This window comes from Ambystoma mexicanum, chromosome 5q (genome assembly GCF_040938575.1).
Source record: "Ambystoma mexicanum isolate Mex_15411 chromosome 5q, UKY_AmexF1_1, whole genome shotgun sequence".
NCBI lineage: Eukaryota > Metazoa > Chordata > Amphibia > Caudata > Ambystomatidae > Ambystoma > Ambystoma mexicanum.
This window is the reverse complement of record NC_090933.1, coordinates 1,348,113,978-1,348,140,290: the sequence shown is the minus strand read 5'-3', so window position 1 is coordinate 1,348,140,290 and position 26,313 is coordinate 1,348,113,978. Positions and strand designations below refer to the sequence as shown.

Sequence of the window (26,313 nt, the reverse complement as noted above, 5' to 3'; positions counted from 1 at the left end):
TGCCAGTGGTTTAGATTCATTCGAAACCTTCCACCCATCACTTTTGTGGTCAGTTTGTTTCTCCTTGTGAGAGAGGGTATGCCCAGACGTGGGTCCCTTGCTCGCTGCGCCACAGGGAACCAGGCTGCACCTCACTGAGGAGGTCCAACAAGGCCGAAACATGTCTGGGGTTGCTTGGTTTTCTGTGCAGAGGGGACCTGGCCTAGCAGTTCGGGCTGGGCTGCTACCTTGAGTGGCGGCAGCTGCTGACTGATTTGCACATGGCTGGTCCCCTTTTGCAATGGCGCAGACGGGCTAAAAAACGGTGGTGTGGAAGGTTGGCCCAGAGCAATTGCCAGTGGTTTAGATTCATTCGAAACCTTCCACCCATCACTTTTGTGGTCAGTTTGTTTCTCCTTGTGAGAGAGGGTATGCCCAGACGTGGGTCCCTTGCTCGCTGCGCCACAGGGAACCAGGCTGCACCTCACTGAGGAGGTCCAACAAGGCCGAAACATGTCTGGGGTTGCTTGGTTTTCTGTGCAGAGGGGACCTGGCCTAGCAGTTCGGGCTGGGCTGCTACCTTGAGTGGCGGCAGCTGCTGACTGATTTGCACATGGCTGGTCCCCTTTTGCAATGGCGCAGACGGGCTAAAAAACGGTGGTGTGGAAGGTTGGCCCAGAGCAATTGCCAGTGGTTTAGATTCATTCGAAACCTTCCACCCATCACTTTTGTGGTCAGTCTGTGGAACCACAGGACATTTTCTACGGGGTTGCCCTATAAAACCACCCAAGAAGGTGGTAGGAGTTGCTGATAAAAGCCCAAAGGAGCCTGATTCGGAAAACGACCAGGCCCGACGAGCGTAGAGGTACGCTTGCCGAGCTTAAAGAAGGACACTCAGACCTCGCATCTGATCATACCAATGGTCCTAATTGATCCTAGACAACCCTCACGTATGCACGCAGTAAGGGCATACATTGATAGCGGGGCCATAGGGAACTATATGGACCACGAATTGGCTTCAAGGATGAATCTACCTCTTTGCAAAAAGACCACTTCGGATGTCATCACCACAGTCGATGGAACTGAAATTGCCTCTGGGCCTGTAACTAATTCCACTACAGAGATGACACTGTTGGGTCAAGATGGGCATCGAGAGACTATTTTGTTTGATTTAATCAAAGCCCCGCAGTTCCAAATAATACTGGGGATGCCGTGCTTGGAAACACATAATCCTTGTATTGAATGGCGAGAGAAGAGAATAACCTTCCCGGATTGTGCACACACCTGTTACCCGGAGAAAACCCCGAACAAAGGCCACAGTCATCAACCCAATCGTGCAGTTACCTCAGGAGTATCAAGAATTTCAGGATGTTTTTAAAAAAGAACATGCCAATACATTACCGCCTCACAGATTGTACGATTGTCAAATTGACCTTCTACCCGGTGCACAACCCCCATGCAGTAGAATCTACACCCTCACGGAACCTGAAAATCTTCACCTACGGCATTACTTGGACCAATACCTGGCTAATGGCTTTATTCACCCTTTCAAGTCTCCTGTATCCTCAGCTTTGTTCTTCGTGCCAAAAAAGGAAGGTGACCTTAGAACGTGCATAGACTACCGCGCACTAAATCAGATTACAGTAAAAAACCGGTACCCATTGCATCTGATCCCCAAATTACTAGACCAAGTAAAGGATGCTTGCATCTACACTAAGTTAGATCTCTGAGGGGCATATCATCTGGTACGTATAAAGAAAGGCAACGAATGGAAGACGGCCTTTCGCACCAAGTACGGATTATTCGAGTATCAGGTGATGCCCTTCGGGCTGTGCAATGCACCTGCAGCCTTCCAGTATTTTATGAACAATGTCTTTCGTGAACTCATTGACGTCTGTGTTGTCGTATACATAGACGATATCCTTGTGTACTCCTCCTCAGAATCAGACCATGTTAAGCACGTACGTGCAGTCCTTGAGAAACTACGACAGCACAAGTTATATGCAAAATTGGAAAAATGTGTTTTTCATGTTACGGAAGTTGAATTCCTTGGATTTATCTTGACTCCAAAAGGAGTCAGAATGGACTCGCGAAAGGTGGACGCAATTTTCAAGTGGCCATTACCTAGTTCAGTTAAAGGGGTACAAAGCATGCTCGGATTTGCCAATTTCTACCGCAGATTCATTCTGGACTTCTCACATGTTGTACATCCCATCACAGCACTTTTGCGAAAGAAGAAACGTTTCTTGTGGACCGAAGAGGCTGAAAAGGCCTTCCAAGAGCTGAAAGCGAAATTCACATCTGCGCCTGTCTTAAAGCATCCACGCCCAGAGCTTCCATACATAGTGGAAACTGATGCATCCAGTTTAGCCATGGGAGCTGTCCCAAAAGGATCCTGAAACTGGTCAACTTCACCCAGTGGCATTTTGGTCCAGAAAGTTCTCGGCACCCGAGTTAAACTATGCGGTTACCGATAAAGAGTTATTAGCCATCAAATCCATCTTTAAGGCTTGCCGACACTATCTTCTCAGTGCCAGGAATACCATTACTGTAATCACCGATCACCGGAACTTGCAGTATCTAAAAACAGCCAAAGCCCAATCATTGCACAAACTTTGATGGGCATCGTTCTTTGCCGAATTCGATTTTGTGATCACTTATCGACCAGGCTGTAAAAATGGCAAGGCAGATGCCTTATCCCGAATAGGAATGGAAGAAGCATCTGCGAACCCGGAGCCGGTGCCTATAATTTCTGAACAAAGAATTCTTGGCATAACTACTTTACATACACTAGAAGAAATTCATTTAAAAATCCAACAACTCTTCAATCCAGCAGCCCTGCAGAATTGGGTAAAGAAAGGCCCGGATTACTCAGTCATCAACGACCTACCCTACTATCAAGGACGACTATTTCTACCACACAAGGAATTACAGGAACTTGTCATCTCCAATTATCATGATACCCTAATGGAAGGTCACCCAGGTATCGCAAAAACCGAAGCTAAAATTAAGAGACAATTCTGGTGGCCCACTTGGCAAAAAGATAAGTCATTTGTGATGTCTTGCGGCATTTGTGCCCAAAACAAGAGTCAGAAGAAAAAACCAGCTGGCCTTTTACAACCTTTGGATATTCCACCTACACCATGGCACACCTTATCTTTAGACTTTATTACTGATTTACGTCCATGTAATGGATTTAACACCATTCTAGTTATTGTGGATCTTTTTTCCAGGATGGCCCACTTTATTCCTTTGAAGGGATTACCTTCTGCTTCAGTTCTGGCCAAGGAATTCCTCGAAAACATCGTTCGAATACACGGGTTTTCTTCTGTATTGGTCTCTGACCGAGGTAGTCAATTCATTTCACATTTTTGGAAGAAATGTTGCCAATTGGCGCAATTCGACGTAAGGTTGTCAACCAGTCACCATCCCCAGACCGATGGTCAGACGGAGAGGACCAACCAGACCCTTGAACAGTACCTTCGTTGCATGCTTCACCAGACCGAAAGTAATTGGAAAGATATTTTATGGATTTCCGAATATGCATACAATAACTCTGTACATTCAGGAACCAGACAAAGCCCCTTTTATACCACATATGGACACCACCCTCGAACCTCTGAGCTCGATTCGCCTCAGCACTTAGAAATGCCTGCAGTTAGTCATTTACATTCTACTATTACACAAGCCTTCAAGGAAGCAACAGAACATTTGAAGCAAGCAAAAGAGAAATACAAGGAAAATTCTGATCTACATAGAAGTGAAACTCCACAGTACCAAATTGGAGATTAGGTTTGGCTAGCTACAAAACACATACCTCTGAAAGGAACTCAGACTTTTAATCCTAGATATTTAGGACCTTACACCATTAAGGCCATTATCAACCCGGTGGCCGTCAAACTGGAATTACCCTCCAATATGCGAATTCATCCTGTCTTTCATGTTTCACTTTTAAAACAAGTTCAACCAGGAACAAGATTAACAAAACCACCAGATCCTATCTTGATAGATGGAGAACCTGAATTTGAGGTGAAAAACATCCTGGACTCCAAGGTGGTTAAATCAAAACTTTTTTACTTAATCGATTGGAAAGGTTACGGGCCACAGGAAAGGTCATGGGAGCCTAGTGACCATGTTCATGCACCACGATTAGTGAAGAGATTCCATCGGGACTTCCCAGACAAACCAGGACCAGGGGGAGGAACGACTTTAGGAGGGGCCTTGAGGGGGAGTGCTGTCATGACGCATACCCCCGGGCATCCAGACCACGTCCATCAGCCCAGGGAGCAGGCATCTGTCGCCTTGAGAAAACCCAGCAACCCTTGCTAGGGGCTGTCTTGGTTCAGTCCTGGCGCCTATGGCGCCAGGCTCATATGGGACATCAGTCCTGGCGACATAGGCGCCAGGCTCATAGGTGCACACTTACCTGATGCAGACCATGCTGCAAGAAGATCCAAGCCCATTTGAGGCCTGGAAGGGACTATTTTACCTTAGGGACTATTTTGTTACTCGGGTGTGGTCGGGGAGAAATACCTACCTGGGACTACTTTTGAGGCTATTTAAACCAAGCCCGAAGAGCAGCACACGCTTTGCGTTATTCTGCATCCAGCAGCGTGACGTTCACCGTGCCAGCAGCAGCATCCAGCCTTCTGCCACGCACGCCTCGAATCTGGAGCACATAGAAAGAAGGAAAGAAGCAAAGGTTAGAACAAGAGTATTACCTGATTTCTTACCTGATTCTGGATTCATCGCATCTTCAAACCTGAGGAAAGACTTGTTTTAAACGCGTCGCATCGCCAGCAGCAGCGCCGCGCCATACTCACCATTCCACACAGCATCTCTTCGATCCAGCGCTGTCTCCACCTTTACATCGCCGAATCCCAGCACCTAAGGGGGACAAGAAACAACAAGGTGAGCAGAGAGAACAGACAGAGACAATCTCATTAGCCGCCATATGCTTACCTGATTTTACCGCCGGAGGTATAATTCATCAGCACGCCACATCTTCTTATGCCGCACCTGTAAGATAAGGAGAAAGCAGCAAGTTTAACCCTTGGCATTATTTACCGGACAGTGTTGGGTAACACAGACTTTTACAGAAGCGCTTTCAGCTGCCAATCTTCTTATTGGGTCAAAGCTGCAAGATAAAAGAGGATTTGGACAGGAGTGAATTCCAGACATTTTTACGAACTATATACTTACGGCTCTTCGCCAGGACCTTTTGGAGTCAGGATTTGTCTACAACTCTTCCAATATCTTCAGGCCAGTGAAGTAACTGGTCATCAACGCGCCCCTGCGTGCTTCGCAGGATGGAGGGCTCATCCATTAAGAATATAAGGTGAGATTGCTGAGAGGGCGCTTCAGAGGTGATTAGTGGGGAGGACAGTGGGAGTGCTATAATTTGAATCCACAAGTGGCTAAATCCATCTCTCCACTTGTAGGAGAATATTTCTACGGGTCAAGCAGACGAGATTAGGAGGGCAGATCCAGTCAGTCATCGCTGCACTACGCATCACGTGGGTGGAGTCCGCAGCAGTCCAGGTCCAACCGACGTCCTTGTGGGAGCCAGGTGAGCGTAAAACACTGCTGTCCAATATCAAAGAACGAACTGGTCATAATCACGGATTTGGATTAGGTACGGAACAGGTTAATGGAGGACCTGGTTAACTTGAAAACCAGAGGCATGCTATGTGCTAACAACAAACCATTGAAACATAGAAAATTAATTCAAAATATTGATGATCTGGTCACCTCAATTGGGATGACCATCTACTGGAAAAAGATCAAGGGTCATTCCAAAGTAGAGGGAACAGACAAAACTGGAAATGACCTAGCTGATCAGCTGGCCAAAACTGGAGCCATCCAAGGGTATCTACTAGAGATTGACTCCCTGTTGGGGGAAATCCAGGTCACTCCCATCACTAGGTCCAAGACAAATGCTCACAATGAACTCTCAAATGCACAATGGAGTAAGGAGACCCCAGATGCTGATTTTATTACGGCTCAAATAGAGGATCCAATAATTGGTAAGTTTTATCAACACATTGAGGACCCTGAGAACTTTCCCTTGACGGATACCGATTCCATAGGGAAAAAGGACCTCAGAGTGTTGATGAAATGTCCAAAAATGTTCAAAATCCAAGACGGTTTGTTGGTAAGGAAATCCCTAGATGGCCATAATCAGTGGGTGGTCCCTACCTCATTCCAAAGCCTGATTTTAAGTCACGCCCATGATGCGGCCACAGCTGGTCATAGGGGGTTTCATACAACACTTTAAATCTTAAGAGAGGTTGCATACTGGCCACACATGGGGCAGGACCTCAACCACTATTTGAAGGGGTGTCTTGTGTGTGCACAATTTCAACCAACATCCCTCACACACTGTGCGCCTCTCCAAAAGAGGGGGATGACATTGCCTTGGTAAGATTTACAAGTCGACTATATCGGGCCCGTGATTCGCTCCTCTCGGGGGAACAAGTACATGTTGACCGTGACATGCTTGTTTACTACCTGGGTGAAATGTCTCCCGGCCCCAAACTGCAAGGCAGAAACTGTAGCTGCCCTGATGATCAACCACATCTTTTTGCATTTTGGACTACCCCAAAGGATCGAGCCAGACCGAGGTAGCCACTTTACTAGTGAAGTAATGACAAAGATGTGGGAGATACTTGGGGTCAAAAGGAAGCTACACATTGCTTACCGGCTAGCCTCTAGTGGTGCAGTAGAGAGATATAATAAAACAATTGTGAGCATATTAAAACATTTGTGGCGGATTCTAGGCCAAGTTGGGATATTCGATTACCTCTTGTTCTAATTGCCATCAGATATACCCCTTCATCTGCAAATAAAATGTCACTGTTTGAGCTGATGACTGGATGCAGGATGGTGCTTCCCCAGCATCTGCTCTACAGAACCCAAGAGCAGACATTTATCAATGCCTCCACAACTCATGAGTATGTTGAAATTCTAAGAAAACACCCTCAACATGCTTTTGCCTATGCTCAGCGGAATCTAGAAAGATCTGCAGACAGCATGAAGACCCACTATGACTTAAAGACTATTAGAAAAGAATACAATGTAGGAGACTGGGTCTACTTATACAATTTCCAAAGGAACCAAGCCAAACAGCGCAAATTTTTGCTTAGCTGGAGGGGACCTTTTGAAATTGTAGACAAAATCTCACCAGTCACTTACAAAATCTGCATCCCCAAAGGCAGTTTGGCAGAGGGGGAAGATAAGTGGGTCCACATTAACCAACTAAAGTGTTGCCATCCTAGGCACACTCTCCAGAAACTGGAGGAGTCTTCTGGAACCCCAGAGGGGGTCACTCCAGCTCCCTAGAATTCCAACTATAAAATATTCCATATATAGTCCATAAATTATAATCGAACAATGTGTCCTTATTTGTCAAAATGTATGTGTTTGCCCCACTACATCAATAGTGGTGGGGAAATGTCTACACATTTTTTTTGCTTTGTCATCCTAGAATTGGAAACCATGGAGACTAAAACCCAGGAGGACCACCCAGGGACCGGGAGGAGAGATACAACGGGCCCAGAGTATCGCTCCATACTCTCATCAGGACTGGGCGAGGAGAACTGGTCGATCCACCCCTGATGGAGGAAAAGATGATGAACTTTGCCATTTTTGGAACCATAAGAAATGAGACTGATCATCCCAGTCTTACGACTTCTCATTGATGGATGAGCAACGCCAAATTGTAAGGGGGGGTTTGTGGGATGTTCTGACCCGCGGGCTCTGCCCTGCAACATCACTGTGATCAAAAACAACAGAATGGCAGCCGAAAATCCTTATGCGCGCAAGAAATTGCTGAGAAGTGCGCAGGGAAACCTGAAAAATAGGCCGTCAATCCATTTTGCCTATGTCAGTGGTAAAACAGGAGACCACACTTCCAAAACATATCATTGGGCTGCCCACAGAGTGAAATAGAACTGCTTGAAAAGGCAGTGCTACATCCCAAGGAAAACCCAGAAGTGCCTAAAATCCGTTTTTCCTTGGCTGTTACATTTTCAAAATAATGATTCTGAAACAGCAGAGAAGATCCAACATCCTCGTGGGGTGTTCACCATCACCTTATTTAAGGAATCCCCACAAGCACAATGTCAGGAGAAACACCATTCATCATAAAAAAATCCACATTCAAAAGGTGCTTCTCTGGGAAAAATATGTCAGATATGGGCGCAGTACCGCCGCTCGCCTGTGTCAGAAGCTCTCATTACTTATACTGTCAGTTTAAAACTTGTGTCTTAAAATCAAATTGTATAAAAGAAGAGACTTGCCATCAATAGCAATATGGGTTGCTACAATTCAATTTCTATGTTTTAAAAAGACTGGAATGAAGAGATTTGTGTGGATATTTGTAGAAAATGTAAATTGTATTTTAGAAAGGACCATTTTAAACTGTTTATTAAAAGTGGACTAATGTCAGCTACACTGGACTTCAAAGACTTTCCACAGCTTCTCCCCAAACAAAGGAATCTTCCTCCTGCTCTCTGCTCAGGAACTGGCATTGAGTTGTTATGGGAAGTGGAAGGAGATGTTGGCCTGTTGCTCTGAGCAGGGACAAAAGACTCCATTGACTGAAAGGAAATGCAAATTTGGGCGTCAACAGAACCCAACTGCTAAGGAAGAAAGGCTCAGGTTGCTCTGGCCCAGCCAAACCTTGGAGGCGGAGTTAGACTGATATGTGTATCTGAAATTTCAAGGAAATATCTTTTTGAAAAAAGACTCATAGAAAACTGTGAACAATTTGGAAAAATCTGTATTGTATAGGTTGTTAATATGAAAATGCTGCTCACAATTTGAGACTACTCTGAACCCTGTGTGATATTCAGTGACCGGACTACTAAAATGTTGATATTGTAGCAATTGTGATCATGCTAGAAATATGAATGTTTACAGGATTATGCCCAGATGTCATGCGCATGTATGGGGAAAATTTGTCCAGATTTGACACTGGGTAACCGACCAAAAGCGCAAAAAATTGTCCATTTTGAACTGAAACTCTCAAGAAGATGGGACTCGGACGGATCAAGCTTTATTAAATATGTGATGTGAATATGTATTATTAGCAGGTTGGTGATATTGTAGATATGCTTTCTATGAAAAATAGATTTTCTGTGTAGAAACAAAGGGGAGGTTTTTCCCTGGATTGTAAATTGCAGCATCACTATGACACTAGGTTTCCTTCTCAAATCAGGAGAGAGGGAATACTTTGACCAATCGGTTTCTTAGCGGGTGGGCTTTTTATAATCAGCCTATCCACCCCTTTGGGAAATAGATAAATAGGGACAGTTTAGGACCTAGAAACACACACACACATTTACCCATCAACTGATTTACTGGCGAAGTGCTCTGCAGAAGAACCCAGATCCAAGACTCCAGAACTCTGAAAGCAGAAGGCCCATTCCAAAGCTGAACCCTTCTCAGCTGGTCTTGCAACCTGATTTTACCCCCAGACTTCCAAGGGGCACATAAAAAATGTAACAGCCTGGCTGTGCTTTTTTCTGCTTCTTGCCAAGAACTCTTGCTAGAACTCAGAGATCCAAACCAGTAGAGCAAAGCTGAAACCAGATAGCTGTAAACTCCAGAACCAACCTGTCGGATCCAGTCCAGAGTGCGGTGCAGAGACCAGAGTGCCGTGCTGAGTGCAGAACCGCGTGCCTGAATCCTGTCTGGTGGGCTAGCAGAATTCCAGTCCAAAACCTTTGAACAGATCCTGACGGGCCTTTTCCAAAACCATATCTGTGAGTATTTAGCATAGAATTGTCCATAGCCAATCTCTTATCCCTAAGTAATACTATCCAAATCATTCCAACATATCCAGAACTACATTGTAGACCCTTTCTTGTTTTTCTGAATCTTTCCCTCATCCATAAAGTCCTTTGTTAATTGTAGTGATAATATCATCTTTGTGCTAATATATTTGCTGCAGAAAGACAAGTGTCTCAGCGGGCAAAAGTCAGAGCAGAGGTGCCCTGTTCTGGTGGCTGTATCGTTGGGTATCTTGCATCTTCATAGCCTCCTTAGTGCCAAGAAAATGATTGTTTGTAATATTCAAATGCGCATCTTTCATTGAAAATCTTGACGCTTTCTAAAAAAAATCGACCTCATAATTTCTGAACCGTACATGCTAGAAATGGAATGTAAGTGTCAAATTGAAGCTAACATTCCCAGCTTTCCAACGGACCTACAATTGTATTCCAACTCCGTAAGGTTTTTCTGTAATCGCATTTCTCGCACGCTGAAAAGTTTGGCGCTAATCTGCATTTGGCTCAATTTCATCACATGTAAAATAGCTATTTCTTGCATTCAACCTCTGAATTCAGTTTCCTATCTGACAGTCATTCAATCCTCATTGCTAGTGTTTACCTGAACCTGTCCAAAGCGGCTCCCACTAGTTCTGAATCTCATTCACAGAATTAAATCCATTTTCTGTATTTTTCCCATTCATTTAAAATCACATTCAAAAGCAATTGACCTGTTTTGAAATCATTACTTTTTCTCTCTAAGCTTGCTGGGGGAATTGGGATTGAAACTGCATTTGTAGAGTGTTTATTCCTGAAACCTGTTTTCTCTCCTTCCATCTCTACATTGCATATTACGGTGGATTGAGTAGCGTTTAGGGGGAAAGAGTGATTACACTGCATTTGATTGAATTCATATCAAGTTTTATTTCTGTGCTGCATTAATTTCCTATCATTGCATTTGACTGAACCCACACAAAGTTGTATGCTATGCTACAGTATTCTTCTCATCCATACTCCTACTGATTAAAGAGATTGTTGATGGTAATATCACCTAACGCTGATCATTGTATAAATATTAATAGTGTGATATCTAGACATTGTTCAAATTCATAAGTGTGATATATATCTTGTTCAAATCCATCAAATAAATCTTTTAACCTTGCAAAACAACCTACTTCTTGGTTCAGCGAGACCGGGGGGGGGATTCAAAGAGAGGGGCATGAATTAAGGGTACATCATTCAGAAATAAAAGAACTTTAGACATAAAAATATATAATTAAGCGTTCCATCTGGGAATCACATGCTAGGCATTGACTAAGGTGGAGTGCTGGGTTGAAACCACTTAAAGGGATTAAAGACACATTCCCATCTCAGGCTTGCCCTCAGGAGTGCTGCATAGCCTAATCCAGTACAGCAGAGGCTTGGAGGCAATCACTTCATGTATGGGCTTAAAGACACAGTCCCATCTCAGGCTTGCCCTCAGGAGTGCTGCATAGCCTAATCCAGTACAGCAGAGGCTTGGAGGCAATCACTTCATGTATGGGCTTAAAGCCTCATTCCCATCTCAGGCTTGCCATTGGGGCTCCCTTAGATTGCATCACAAGGCTCAGCAGAAAGCTATTATCCGCCGCACTTAACTCAGAAGAGGGTCATGACCCCACAGTTCAGCCCCATACATTGCGGATGAATCTAATATAATGGCTGGGAAACTGCACCCCTGCCAAGCTTATTCTAAAAGCAGCACATTCTGCAGCTATATTTCTCCACAGTCGCTGTAGCCTTGACAAGATGTGCTGACCATGTAAGGTCTTCTGAGAATCTGACCCCTGGATAGTCACAATGGCTCACCTGTGCTAACGTATAATCACCTACCGACACCTTCAGAGTCGCTGCAGCCTTAACAAGATGTGCTGACCATGTAAGGTCTTCTGAGAATCTGACCCCTAGATAGTCACAATGGCTCACCTGTGCTAACGTATAATCACCTACCGACACCTTCAGAGTCGCTGTAGCCTTAACAAGATGTGCTGACCATGTAAGGTCTTCTGAGAATCTGACCCCTAGATAGTCACAATGGCTCACCTGTGCTAACGTATAATCACCTACCGACACCTTCAGAGTCGCTGTAGCCTTGACAAGATGTGCTGACCATGTAAGGTCTTCTGAGAATCGGACCGCTAGATCGTCGCAATGGCTCACCTGTTCTAACGTATGATTACCTACCGACACCTTCAGAGTCGCTGTAGCCTTAACATCAATGTGCTGACCATGTAAGGTCTTCTGAGAATCTGACTCCTAGATAATTGCGATGGCTCGCCTGTTCTAACATATAATCAGCTACCGACACCTTCAGAGTCACTTTAGCCTTGACAAGATGTGCTGACCATGTAAGGTCTTCTGAGAATCTGACCCCTAGATAGTCGCAATGGCTCACCTTTTCTAACGTATAATCAGCTACCGACAACACCTTCAGAGTCGCTGTAGCCTTAACAAGATGAGCTGACCATGTAAGGTTTTCTGAGAATCGGACCCCTAGATAGTCGCAATAGCTCATCTGTTCTAACATATAATCACCTACCGACACCTTCAGAGTCGCCGTTGCCTTGACAAGATGTGCTGACCATGTAAGGTCTTCTGAGAATCTGACCCCTAGATAGTCGCAATGGTCCACTTGTTCTAACGTATAATCACCTACCGACACCTTCAGAGTCGCTGTAGCCTTGACAAGATGTGCTGACCATATAAGATCTTCTGAGAATCTGACCCCTAGATAGTCGCAATGGCTCACCTGTTCTAACGTATAATCACCTACCGACATCTTTAGAGTCGCTGTAGCCTTAGCAAGATGTGCTGACCATGTAAGGTCTTCTGAGAATCTGACCCCTAGATAGTCGCAATGGCTCACCTGTTCTAACGTATAATCACCTATTGACACCGTCAGAGTCGCTGTAGCCTTGACAAGATGTGCTGACCATGTAAGGTCTTCTGAGAATCTGACCCCTAGATAGTCGCAATGGCTCACCTTTTCTAACGTATAATCAGCTACCGACACCGTCAGAGTCGCTGTAGCCTTGACAAGATGTGCTGACCATATAAGGTCTTCTGAGAATTGGACCCCTAGATAGTCGCAATGGCTAACCTGTTCTAACGTATAAACACCTACCGACACCTTCAGAGTCGCTGTAGCCTTAACATCGATATGCTGACCAGGTAAGGGCTTCTGAGAATCTGACTCCTAGTCGCAATGGCTCACCTGTTGTAACGTATAATCAGCTACCGACACCTTCAGAGTCGCTTTAGCCTTGACAAGATGTGCTGACCATGTAAGGTCTTCTGAGAATCTGACCCCTAGATAGTCGCAATGGCTCACCTTTTCTAACGTATAATCAGCTACCGACATCTTCAGAGGCGCTGTAGCCTTACCAAGATGTGCTGACCATGTAAGGTCTTCTGAGAATCGGATCCCTAGATAGTCGCAATGGCTCATCTGTTCTAACGTATAATCACCTACCGACACCTTCAGAGTTGCTGAACCCTTAACAAGATGTGCTGACCATGTAAGTTCTTCTGAGAATCTGACCCCTAGATAGTTGCAATGGCTCACCTGTTCTGACGTATAATCACCTATTGACACCGTCAGAGTCGCTGTAGCCTTCACAAGATGTGCTGACCATGTAAGTTCTTCTGAGAATCTGACCCCTAGATAGTCGCAATGGCTCACCATTTCTAACGTATAATCAGCTACCGACAACACGTTCAGAGTCGCTGTAGCCTTAACAAGATGTGCTGACCATGTAAGGTCTTCTGAGAATCGGACCCCTATATAGTCGAAATGGCTCATCTGTTCTAACAAATAATCACCTACCGACACCTTCAGAGTTGCTGTAGCCTTAACAAGATGTGCTGACCATGTGAGGTCGTCTGAGAATCTGACCCCTAGATAGTCGCAATGGCTCACCTTTTCTAACGTATAATCAGCTACCGACACCGTCAGAGTCGCTGTAGCCTTGACAAGATGTGCTGACCATATAAGGTCTTCTGAGAATCGGACCCCTAGATAGTTGCAATGGCTCACCTGTTCTAACGTATAAACACCTACCGACACCTTCAGAGTCCCTGTAGCCTTAACATCGATATGCTGACCATGTAAGGGCTTCTGAGAATCTGACTCCTAGTCGCAATGGCTCACCTGTTGTAACGTATAATCAGCTACCGACACCGTCAGAGTCGCTTTAGCCTTGACAAGATGTGCTGACCATGTAAGGTCTTCTGAGAATCGGACCCTAGATAGTCGAAATGGCTCATCTGTTCTAACGTATAATCACCTACCGACACCTTCAGAGTTGCTGTAGCCTTAACAAGATGTGCTGACCATGTAAGGTCTTCTGAGAATCTGACCCCTAGATAGTCGCAATGGCTCACCTTTTCTAACGTATAATCAGCTACCAACAGTTGCAACTTGATTTTCTTCTGGTTCGTTCTGCCAAATACCAACACCTTTGTTATTTCTAGATTCAATGACAAAGACAACTCTTGGCATTTCTCTATAAACATGTTCAGGTCATGTCTCAGCCCCATTGGGGGAGTGGATAGCAGCGTAGCATCATCAATATAGAAGAGCGCTGGGAACTTGTCCCGTCCAAGCGTGGGAACCATCAGTTCCTCTATGATGACGTGTATATACACACAGATCACAAAGTAGGACAATGTATGTTGTAAACAGCGCAGAAAACTCTTTGATTAATTCTTCAATATTTTAATAATAGTTCAAAGCTGAGGTGTATTGTAGAAACAAAAGTCATCCCAATAAGTGATTGGTGGTTTTATTCTTGTAACAGCCGATACGTGTTTCGACCAAAAGGTCGTCCGCAAGGCTGTGGTAATCATTCAAAATCACTGAATAGTGGATATAACAATGATTCGAAATATTGGTTGACAATAGTAATAAACAATAGCATGTCTATAGAGACACACATGATCAGAAACACAAATGAAACCCAACAACACAATGATGTGCGAATGGCAAATCATAAGCCGAAACCAAATTAACATCAATGAAAAGGACGTGAAAAAAGTGTGAAAACAATCAACAAACAATTATAGGGCACAAATCAAATTGACAAAAATAAGGGTCTGGATACCCAAATCAGATCAGAGACAGGCAGGGATGGCGGGAGCAGTCGCATGTGAACAAGAAATCATTAGATTACCATGTCTAGTGACATGAGTGTCCTTGTTCCACCTGATGTAATTATTTCTTATCGAGATTAAGGTTCATGCTGGTTTACAATTGTGATACCATGTTAGTGTTGTTGCAACAACGTATAGATCCTGAACCACGGGCACGTGAGTCATGAGAGAGGTGTCATGGAAGCAATCATGGGATCACTTAGGCCCCGACCAAACGCCCGATTGGTGAGTACTCAAGTAAGGAAGTGTGGAGGGCCTGAAGCATGCATTAGGATCGGACTCAGAAGGAGAACCGTGAGTAGAAAACAATGAGTCAAAATTCGGGAATGAGTACATCCAGTAGGTCTGAAATGAAATTCTAAAATAAAGAGTAAAGGGAAGGAAACTCTCCTGTGGTACAAACATATATGGATGGCAGAGAGCACTCGGTATGAAGAAAGAGCATCTTACCCTTAAATGGAGAAAAAAGCAGCCCGAATGAATGGTGTATAGCTTTAGCAAATTCCTTAGAAAGATATTCCAACTGGCTGGTGATAAAGTATGGCGACAGGCATAGCTTGCGCCTAAAATTCTAAATCATGCGATTAGACTGGCAATCCCTGCTTTAATGTCATCCGTGTCAAGGTCATAGGAGGGAGGGAGAAGCGGCTTCCCTCACAATTATGCAGATAATCAAATGAAAGTCTGTGGGGTGTCAGTCAGCACAGTGACCTAGACCCCGAAAGACAAGGTCCTAATACCTGGGACATAAACAAGCCAGGTGTCCCTGAGGAATCCAGAGAGGCAAGTTAGCAAATGGCGCATAAACATTGCATTTACCAAAGCGCGCCACGTCACACGCGAACGCATGACGTCACACGCATGCGCGCCCGGGATCATGACGCGGAACAGGTCCAACGTCACAAATCTGAAACAGCCCCCTGAGAGTTTGTAGAGCAAGGCCCTCTTCATTAGGGCATGGGGTGCATTAGGCAGCAGTGGATTAGTACAAAATAAAGTAATCCTCGTTATCAAGCCGGGTCCTGGAGCGGATCAGTGGCAGCATGCAGCATCTATATTATGCAAAAGAGTGGAATACCCAAATCTGACAACGCAGGGGGGACATTATTATATATACACACAGAATAAGAGGGTGGACACCCCTCTCCACTCCCCGCCCAGCCCCCACCTTACAGATGCCCTGTCATCACAGCAGAGGGATTGGCTGTTGGTCAGGAGGGTATATGGAATTCCCTTTCCTCTCAATAGAGACCAGAGTTTCCTGCAGGGGTACACTCTCAAATGCTGCACGAAGGCCCACGGAAACCGCGTAAACCCTGCTGTGCTGGCCTGTGACATGTTTAGCCAAAATTACGCTCAGCCCAAGCCTACCACATGTTCTGGCTGAAGTCTTACCTGTGCCCAGAAGGAGGGCAGCAGTCAGGAGAGCTCCAACGAGAACCTTGATCTCTGCAGGAAGGACGGGGTGTGATGAGTGCGTGATGTCTGTGTGTGATAATGATGCCCAAGCCTCCCACCTGTTCTGGCTGAAGTTTTACCTGTGCCAAGGAGGAGGGCAGCAGTCAGGAGAGCTCCAACCAGAACCTTGATCTCTGCAGGAAGGACGGGGTGTGATGAGTGCGTGATGTCTGTGATGTGATAATGATGCCTAAGCCTCCCACCTGTTCTGGCTGAAGTCTTACCTGTGCCCAGAAGGAGGGCAGCAGTCAGGAGAGCTCCAACAAGAACCTTCATCTCTGCAGGAACGACGGGGTGTGATGAGTACGTGATGTCTGTGTGTGATAATGACGCCTAAGCCTCCCACCTGTTCTGGCTGAAGTCTTACCTGTGCCCAGAAGGAGGGCTGCAGCCAGGAGAACTCCAACCAGAACCTTCATCTCTGCAGGAAGGACGGGGTGTGATGAGTGCGTGATGTGATGCCTGTGTGTGATAAAGACGCCTAAGCCTCCCACCTGTTCTGGCTGAAGTCTTACCTGTGCCCAGAAGGACGGCAGCAGTCAGGAGAGCTCCGACGAGAACCTTCATCTCTGCAGGAAGGACCCGGTGTGATGAGTGCGTGATGTCTGTGTGAGATAATGATGCCTAAGCCTCCCATCTGTTCTGGCTGAATTCTTTACCTGTGCCCAGAAGGAGGGCTGCAGCCAGGAGAACTCCAACCAGAACCTTCATCTCTGCAGGAAGGACGGGGTGTGATGAGTGCGTGATGTGATGTCTGTGTGTGATAATGACGCCTAAGCCTCCCACCTGTTCTGGCTGAAGTCTTACCTGTGCCCAGAAGGACGGCAGCAGTCAGGAGAGCTCCAACGAGAACCTTCATCTCTGCAGAAAGGACGTGGTGTGATGAGTGCGTGATGTCTGTGTGTGATAATGATGCCAATCTTTTGCTGGGATGGAAGCTTTGAGTGTCTGTGCGGAATGTCTGCCTGAGGCTGACCTGTTGGGCCAGGGTCTGAGTCCTCTTATGGCTTCAGAGGGGGAGTCCCACCGGAACTTGAGACACTGGTTTCTCTGACACTTGTCATAACACACTTCTTTCTGAACTAACCGTGAATTTCAAAATTGTGAAATATTGTGAAATATAACGGCAATAGAAGCAGTTCTCGTAATCTCTGCCGTCCTATTGCAATTGTTCTTTCATAATCAAACACCCCCTGGCCCAGGCCACCGCCGTCAAGGCATGCACATCAGGTCTTGTGGGTGTGCACCGGGGCAACCTGCATCACATGCCAGGCCAGGCCCACAGACCACAGCTCTCTGAATGCCTCTGCCTTATTCAACAAAAATACATGCATTTCAAGCTCTAACTACCCAGCAGCCTATGTTCTCTTTATTTCTGCTACAGTGTCGGTATTTGAGGTCTACTTCATGGGGAGGAGGGCCCCCAATTTAGCATTTTCCTTCCCGGAATGAGGCCATTTTACCCATGGGGCTGACATGCAGCTTCTGCCCCTTGTATGAGAGTGGCTTTGTGTACAGAAAACAATGGGGGGCTGGGCCAGTTAAGTAGTGAGGAAGGGACCCTTCTATGTGGAATGGTGAGGGGGAGCGCAACGAGGAAAAGCAGGCATGTGTGGATAGTAGAATAGTGGGTGGGGGGTCAGAGACTGAGTGCTCAAGAAGGTGTTCTTTGAAGATCAAGTTCTGTATCTGCTTTGCAAAGAACAAGGAAGTGGGGGTTCCTAAATTATCCCAGGACTTCGGGGTCTAGGTGTTCTCTTTTGCATGGTTTGGTTCCTAGCTATGTCATGATAGGTGTTCTCCTTGTTGCATGGTTTGGTTCCTAGCTATGTCATGATAGGTGTTCTCCTTGTTGCATGGTTTGGTGCATAGCTATGTCGTGATAGGTCCTTTCCTTCTTGCATGGTTTGCTTCCTAGCTATGTCGTGATAGGTATTCTCCTTTGTGCATGGTTTGGTGCCTAGCTATGTCGTGATAGGTGTTCTCCTTTGTGCATGGTTTGGTTCCTAGCTATGTTGTGATAGGTGTTCTCCTTTTGCATGGTTTGGTCTCTAGCTATGTCATGATAGGTGTTCTCCTTGTTGCATGGTTTGGCTCCTAGCTATGTCGTGATAGGTGTTCTCCTTTTGCATGGTTTGGTTCCTAGCTATGTCATGATAGGTGTTCTCCTTTTGCCTGGTTTGGTTCCTAGCTATGTCGTGATAGGTGTTCTCCTTTGTGCATGGTTTGGTTCCTAGCTATGTTGTGATAGGTGTTCTCCTTTTGCATGGTTTGGTCCCTAGCTATGTCATGATGATGAATGTTGTGTTGTCCGTCCAGGTATGGGGGGGTCTTATAGTTGTCATTGCCCTGTACGTATCAATACACAATTTCCAGAAGATGATGCACTGAGAACTTATTTCAGGGGGGGCATGCTAGGACATTATCGGGAGATGCTGCCTTTTACTTGGGAGGGCTACATCTTGGACAGAGTTTCTGAATTATGGTAGAAAGATGCAGCATTTGATATAACACAGAGAGCACTGGTAAAGCCTACAGGTGCCTCATAAGGTAGTTGAGTGCTCACACAGTAGTGATTTGGTACAGAGGGTGGGCCAGGCGGCAGTGCACTTGGTGGAGATGGTGTCATTCAGTTTCTGTGGGATTTACTTTTTAGGTGGGTAATGCCATGGGACTCTACCCATGTTACCCCATTTCGAAGAGTGGAGCAGGAAAGCCACACATTCATTCATCTTGGTCATTCATTTTAGACCATGGTCTTGTAGCTCTTTGTCACAGAGGTTTCAGGTGTTGGTATGGCCAGGTGTTGGGAAAACCTTATACACTACCAGCAGTGCCCGCGGTGCCTCCAGTTCCACTTCCTACAGCCTGAGAGCTTCCTATGAAGGTGACGCTAAGGATCCCCTGATCACTGGTGCGGTTACAGTGCACACTGCAGAAGTGTGGCTGGAGGTGGGATGCCTCCTATGCCCTTACTGTACTCAGCTTCCTATGTTTGTGGTCTTTGACACTGTCAGATGTCCTCTGGCAGTTCCATTTTAGTTATTGATTGATTGATTGTTTATTTGTATAGCACCTATACACAATGTGTTTCAAAGCGCTTCAAGGAGGGAGGGAACATGGGAGAATACAGGTACTCTAACGGTAGCAATCGATGAGCAAACAAGGCTGAGACTCAAGGAATGTGTGCAGATTGGCCTTTAAACACCTTAACACAAACAGGCCCAACACTTAAGAAGTGAGTACACAGTTCTACATAAAGCAGGTTTATTCTACAATTCTCTGGGAAGCAGTTAGATGCTGTTGCAGGACCAAACTAACCCAGGTCTCAACAAGCCACATCAGTTCACATATTTTATACAGTTTTGCAAAAGTTAAAACACTCCCAAATAGATTATTGCAAGCCACAACAAAACATGATTGAACAAAACTCTGTTAAAAGAAATCCCATCTTTTCCCAATTCCTACATTTTCATTGGCCAGTTTTATCTTAATAGTAATCTTCAGCTCATATTTATAACACACCTCTTTTTAGAATTCATCCGTAGTAGGTCATGATGTCAGCACAATGTTAATCATTGGTATTGAAACATAATGCATTACTAGCAATATCTGGCCTAAGCCATTTAAACCCTAACTCCTGATTTGCACATGGCGTGCATGAATATTCCCTGCGATATGCGGAGGTCTAGGTGACTGATTGCTCTTTGAGTTACTATTGTACTCTTTCAAAATACTCCTTTGAGAAAGGTGAAGTGTACAAACATTCCTGGCTGTTTTGCATAACATCAGAGAGCATGTTGGGAACTTATGAATGACAAATGATAAATATGTCTGTGATAAAAAAAAGGTTGTGTGCTTGAATCTTTACAAATATAGCGCACACTAACTCACCCTAACAGTGTTTGTAATCACAAACCATACCATATCATTCAGACAGCTTCAGTATTTGGAAAAAGCTACGTGCTTGGCAAAGGTCAAGACACACCTCTGATCTTCATCTCGCTGCTCTTTTAAACTACAGTGCTCCTCTTGACTCTGACAAACATGACTTCCATCTCTCTCATTTTGTCTCAATCTTCCCAACCTAGATGCCTCCAATAATCTCTCAACTTAATTCTCTTACTTTCTAAACCCTCCTCCATCTTCTCCATTCTTTCTGCAACTGATATTGCTTTCTACTTTGCATTTAAAATTTCTGCCCTTCACAATATTATCTTCTATCCCCTCCTCCTGCTCACTTTTCTCCACCACCCCCACCCTGGCCTCCCACTACTTTGTTATCCTTTGCCCCCACAAACCTTAATAAGATTATTGTCCTACTACTCAAGTGCAACCTGTCATGTGCTCCCCGTGACCCACTGCCCCTGCATGTTGTGAAGTGCATAGCTCTCAGTATTGGTCCATATCTTACCTCCCACTTCATTTACTCTCTTGACAATGTCACAACCTATGCATGTCTCTGTTCTACCACACTATTCCAAAATCCTAGAGCAAGTAGCATTCAATAGACTGACTGAGTTCCTTGATACGCATTGTAATGATATATTGTCAGACCACCCTTAACATGTGGAGTCCCCCCCCAATTAAGGGGCAACACAACACATCTGGCATTTCTATTCAGCTAGCCCTGTCTATGGCTCATATAGTGCCACGTCCCATCAGCCCCCCCCCCCCCCCGTGCCACCAATGAGCCAAGAACCAGGCCAGGGTAAAGAAAGAATATATATTTATTAAATAATAGGTTCAATGACAATTCACATTGCATGATCACACATGCCACCTTCTCTGTGACAGAGAACAAAGCTTCAATATACAACTCACTTTTGGGTCTCAGTTACATGGAACACTGTCAAATAAACAGTTCAACCCCTCAGTTACATGGAACACTGCCAAATAAACAGTTCAACCCTCTTGTACCCTGAACTCCTTTTTGTCAAAATGTAAACAATACCTTGGAACATTACCAGATCACGAGCCTTCGCATTCCTTGATAAGGTTCAGATTTAAAACAACTGCAACATTTTGTCTGTGTTCCAAAGAAAATTCACACATGCAGCCCTGTGTATATATAATTTCCCTGCACACTTGAAAACGCTAGCCTTTTTGAGATCACAACAGACTTTTGATACTACTCTGGATTTCGAGAACCCTTTTTCCGTCTTCACCCCAAAGTAATTGCAAATCTTTCTGCTATCAGGGAAACTTTCACACTCTTGGAAGAGTGTTTATTTTTCAATCAGTAATGACACTATGTTTCATTTAACACATCACTTTTCTACCTGGCACCAAGGTCCCAGACTTCAGTTACATTCAGCAGCCTTCTGCTTAAAGGCCAGGCCTGGTGAGTAGTGACAAAAATGTTGTTTTTAGACAAGGACACCCCCTCCGTTTAGGGAATTCTGGGGTAGATCAGGAGAATAGGTGTACCCAATTACTTTAAATGACTATAACTTCAATTAGCACTAGGGAAGAGGGCAGAGGTTTCGAACTCCCCCAAGCTCCCCCTGCATCAATCTATATGCAAGTTAATTACATTATTATTCAGTAACATATGATATGGGTCTACTCAATTTTCCCCCACCCAATATTAAGGCTGAAGATATTAAGTCAAGCAGATCCCCCAACCACTTGATTCTGTTGGACAAGCTACTTACATTGGAAATCTCTGTTTTTGCTGCTCAGGAAAGTCAGCAGGCTCCGCTTACAGGGACATCAGAATCTAACATCAGTCAGGGATATTCCCCAGGCTCAATCACTCTATTCAGCCTATGTCCTCTCTCATGTTGTGGCTCTGAGCCAGCTTCAGTATTTGCCAATTGCTATCTCCCAGGCAAAGTTAACCCTGCAGCAATTTTTGGTACTTCCACCCAGATGAGATTTAGGCAGTTGTTCAGGATTCACTCAGATGGTTATTAGGCAAGTCTCCCCCATTCATGGTGCAAGGACTTTTTACCCTCTAAGCCAACCCCCCAAAATATTAAAATTAGAAGGTGCCAGTTTATTAGTTTTGACTTTTCATTGGAGACATATTCCCTTCTCCTCCCCCATGGTCCAACCCCTCTCTGCCAATAGGCCCTCCGGATATATGAATTTGAATTGAAGGGAGGGATGTACACACATGCTAGCATTTACATTTTTTACATGTCAGTTTTTGCACTCAAAAAGTCCTAAGTGACAAAAACTTTCATTTTTATAAATAAACATAACACCATATATATATATATATATATATATATATATATATATATATATATATATATATATATATATTCCAATTCAGCTACTCATGGCTCACTTAATAAAATGACTCCTGTCTCAGCAGGATGTTGCACGCCCGATTAGCGGTTTTACGCACTTTACTCACAACTAATATACGTTATTATCACTGATCATTACAGACAGTTACATGATTCACGAAGCAACCGCCTCTCCAACTTTCGGTCTTGTGACATTTTCTGTGGAGCTAAAATATATTTTAGATTGTGACAGAGTTTCCAAATGTCAGATGTTTATTGAAGTGGCATCATAACAGGCTTGGGATATGCTTTACAATTAAATATGTCCCATTTCTGTATGTATCATGGTTCAAAAGCTAATTGACAAAACGTAATTCCTAATATAAACCTATGGCCACATATTTCCATATATTATATTCTAACCATCAACAGCATACCTGGTTTCAGTTTTCATTCCCCTCAGAACAAAAGTTCTGGGCATCTGCTCCTTCATTGTAGACTTAAGCCTGGGGTAAAATGATCAATCATGCTTGTGAAGTTAAAAGGCGGGCTAATGGATGATGAAGGGATCTCCCTGTCCAGATGGGTCTCTGGCATTATGTAACAATCTTGATTGCAGGCCACCCCCATCAGCCCAGGGATGGTCCGCCAAATGTCTTGCATTTTGGGGATTATGCAAAGTTCAGCCCACTTAATGGCAGTCTCTCTGTTGATCCAGCACACCAATAAATGGCTCTGTCACGTATGAATGCAGCTCTCCTCTCAGTCCCTGAACCTTCAAAGCAATTGTCTTTCAAATGGAGAGGCTGCACAGAGCGTGTGGTTGGGGGAATGTCACTTTAACTTTATGAGGAAGAGTTTTAACACTGACTGGAGTCTTATATCTTTTGATTAACATAAATACTTGCTTCCAATATAGACATTTTTTAAAAATGTTCTGGGCTTGATGAATCACATGTAAGGCCCTTTTGAATCATTAATTTTATTTGTATTGAATTGAACAACGCATTTTTTAAATGTGGCAGCTGAATGAAAGGCTGCCTTTCTTCACATTTGGCAGTCACACTGTGCCTTTCTGGTTCCTTTCAGCAGTCTGGTTTTATTTTGCGCATGTTCCTTCTTTCAGCTTCAGAAGTACACACATCTGAATTCACTAGGCACCTTGTTGGTGTTAAAGTTTGGAGACTGGCTTTTCATTCTGCCAGTTGCCCTTTCCATGACAACAATTTATTTCAGCAAATTTGAGGCCTAACATGGCCTCTCAGTTCATTTGATCCTTGGCTGAAAGTGTCGCACAGCACAACCTCCGGGACCCTCTGCAATCTGTCTTCCGAACTGTGCATTCTACCAACACAGCTCTCCACAATGTCAGCAACTTCATCTCTTCCTATTGGCATGCAAACCTTTCATTTAGGCTTCTATGTCAGATAAGACCTTTTCTTAATACCAAGAACAGCACCACGATAGGGAGAGCCACCATACTATCCCGCTTAGATTATGGGAACGCGCTAATGCTCGGCGCCAGCAACAACTGCCTGAAACAATGTCAGATTATCCAGAATAATGCTGTTAGGTCCATCACTAATAAATCCAAACGTGAACACATCACCAAGGACAGAAAAGATCTTCATTGGTTGGCTGTAAAGGAACGGATCAAGTTTAAATCACTGATCCTAACCCACCGATGCCTATATGGCACGGCACCTGCATACCTTAAGAATAAATTCAGCTGGTACGAGCCGAGCCGTAGCTTGAGATCTGCAAAACAAGGATTGATCAATCCCAGCCCTCCAGGTAAAGCCACTGGTCTCGGCCGAGCCTTTCCGAACCTGGCGACTTTCCACTGGAACAAACTGCCTTGCAGCCTCAGATTGGAAAACAACCTCCAACGCTTTAGGAAACAATTGAAGACCTTTCTCTTCATATAATTAGACAACCTCCACACCGCTTCTAGTTGCCATCGTTCTGCTTCCTCCCTCTCTATGCTCTCTATGTGTTGTCCCGTTCTTCTTCGTCCTTGTGTCCTTGTCGCGCCCTGATGCTTGCGAGCTTCGGCGCGTTACAAATAAATAAATAAATAAATAAATAAAATTTATTCATATTTGTTTCAACCTCTCTGCTTCCTTCAATACTTTCAACCATTCTGACCTTCTCTCTACATTATCTCTCCAAAACATAAGAGATAAGGCTCTTCACACCTTTCCCCAGACACTTTCAAGGGTCCTAAACAGCCTTACCTCCCTAATCACGCCCTTTACTGTTGGAGTGCCCCATGAGTCTGTCCTTGGTCCACTGTTCTTCACTCTCTATACTTCAGCTCTTGGTGTCCTGATCTCCTCTTATATCTTCTCCTGTCAACTATTTTCTGACGACACTCAGATCTTCTACTCCTTTCATTCCTTATCCAATGAACTGTTGTCAAAATTGTCAAACTGTCTGTCTGCCATCAAATATTGGATGGCATCTTATTCGCTCATGCTCAACCGAACCGCTGAACCTGTTGAACCAGTGCAATAGGTGCCTGGTCATTAACAGCATACAGGAGAAGGTGAACCAGTGCAATAAATGGCTGGTCATTAACAGCACGCAAGACCATGTGAAGCACTGCAATATATGCCCGGTCATTAACAGCACACAGGAGCATGTATATATAAATATAGCCCCTGCCTTCACAGCTTGCATGTTAATAGCTCTGGAAAGAACAGATTATGAACCTAGGCGTGCAGCTCACACACATGTCTCTGAAGAGCTGCACATGTGGGGACCCTCCCCATGAGATGAACCCATATGAGGGACCGGAGTAGATGTCTCCTCTTCTAATGCACATGTTCTGTTGCAAAGTGTTGGCATTGAATTAGAGTGCTGGGTTAGGACTGTCTCAACTAAAATGGCCCAGGTGATAAGTGCAGCAGCGAGCCCAAACCTATTGTAGGGTTTCCTGAGTCACTACCCACATTTCAGCAACATTTGACAAAAATCCGTAGACTTTACAATCGGTTTTTAGAGGACCATGTGATCCACTGCAATATATGCCCAGTCATTAACAGCATACAGGACCATGTGAACCACTGCAATATATGCCTAGTCATTAACAGCACACTGGAGAATGTGAAACACTGCAATATATGCTCGGTCATTAACAGCACACAGGAGCATGTGAACCACTGCAATATATGCCCGGTCATTATCAGCCCACAGGAGCATGTGAACCACTGCAATATATGCCCAGTCATTAACAGCACACTGGAGAATGTGAACCACTGCAATATATGCTCGGTCATTAACATCACACTGGAGAATGTGAACCACTGCAATATATGCCCAGTCATTAACAGCCCACAGGAGCATGTAAACCACTGCAATATATGCCTAGTCATTAACAGCACACTGGAGAATGTGAACCACTGCAATATATGCCCGGTCATTAACAGCCCACAGGAGCATGTGAACAACTGCAATATATGCCCAGTCATTAACAGTACACTGGAGAATGTGAACCACTGCAATATATGCTCGGTCATTAACAGCACACTGGAGAATGTGAACCACTGCAATATATGCCCAGTCATTAACAGCCCACAGGAGCATGTGAACCACTGCAATATATGCCCAGTCATTAACAGCACACTGGACAATGTGAACCACTGCAATATATGCCCAGTCATTAACAGCCCACA

General features: G+C 44.6%; 1 protein-coding gene across 5 annotated transcripts in view; it reads right to left on the bottom strand.

Annotated features, from left to right (window-relative positions):
* LOC138498128 (toxin S6C6-like) overlaps window positions 1-26,313 on the bottom strand; it is a 600,232-nt gene that overhangs the window by 170,605 nt on the left and 403,314 nt on the right. Inside the window, exon 1 of one of the 5 annotated variants that reach the window (XR_011278701.1) lies at window positions 16,335-16,448. The exons of 1 other annotated variant lie outside the window; for it this stretch is intronic. Coding sequence is in view for 3 of the 4 variants with exons in the window: in XM_069621991.1 (XP_069478092.1) it covers window positions 17,205-17,256 (52 nt within the window). In the remaining variant the exon portion in view is untranslated. Of the gene's footprint in view, window positions 1-16,334; window positions 16,449-16,621; window positions 16,718-16,912; window positions 17,052-17,204; window positions 17,431-26,313 lie in introns of those variants that run through there. 3 more of the 5 variants (XM_069621991.1, XM_069621990.1, XM_069621993.1) reach the window with 3 other exon arrangements.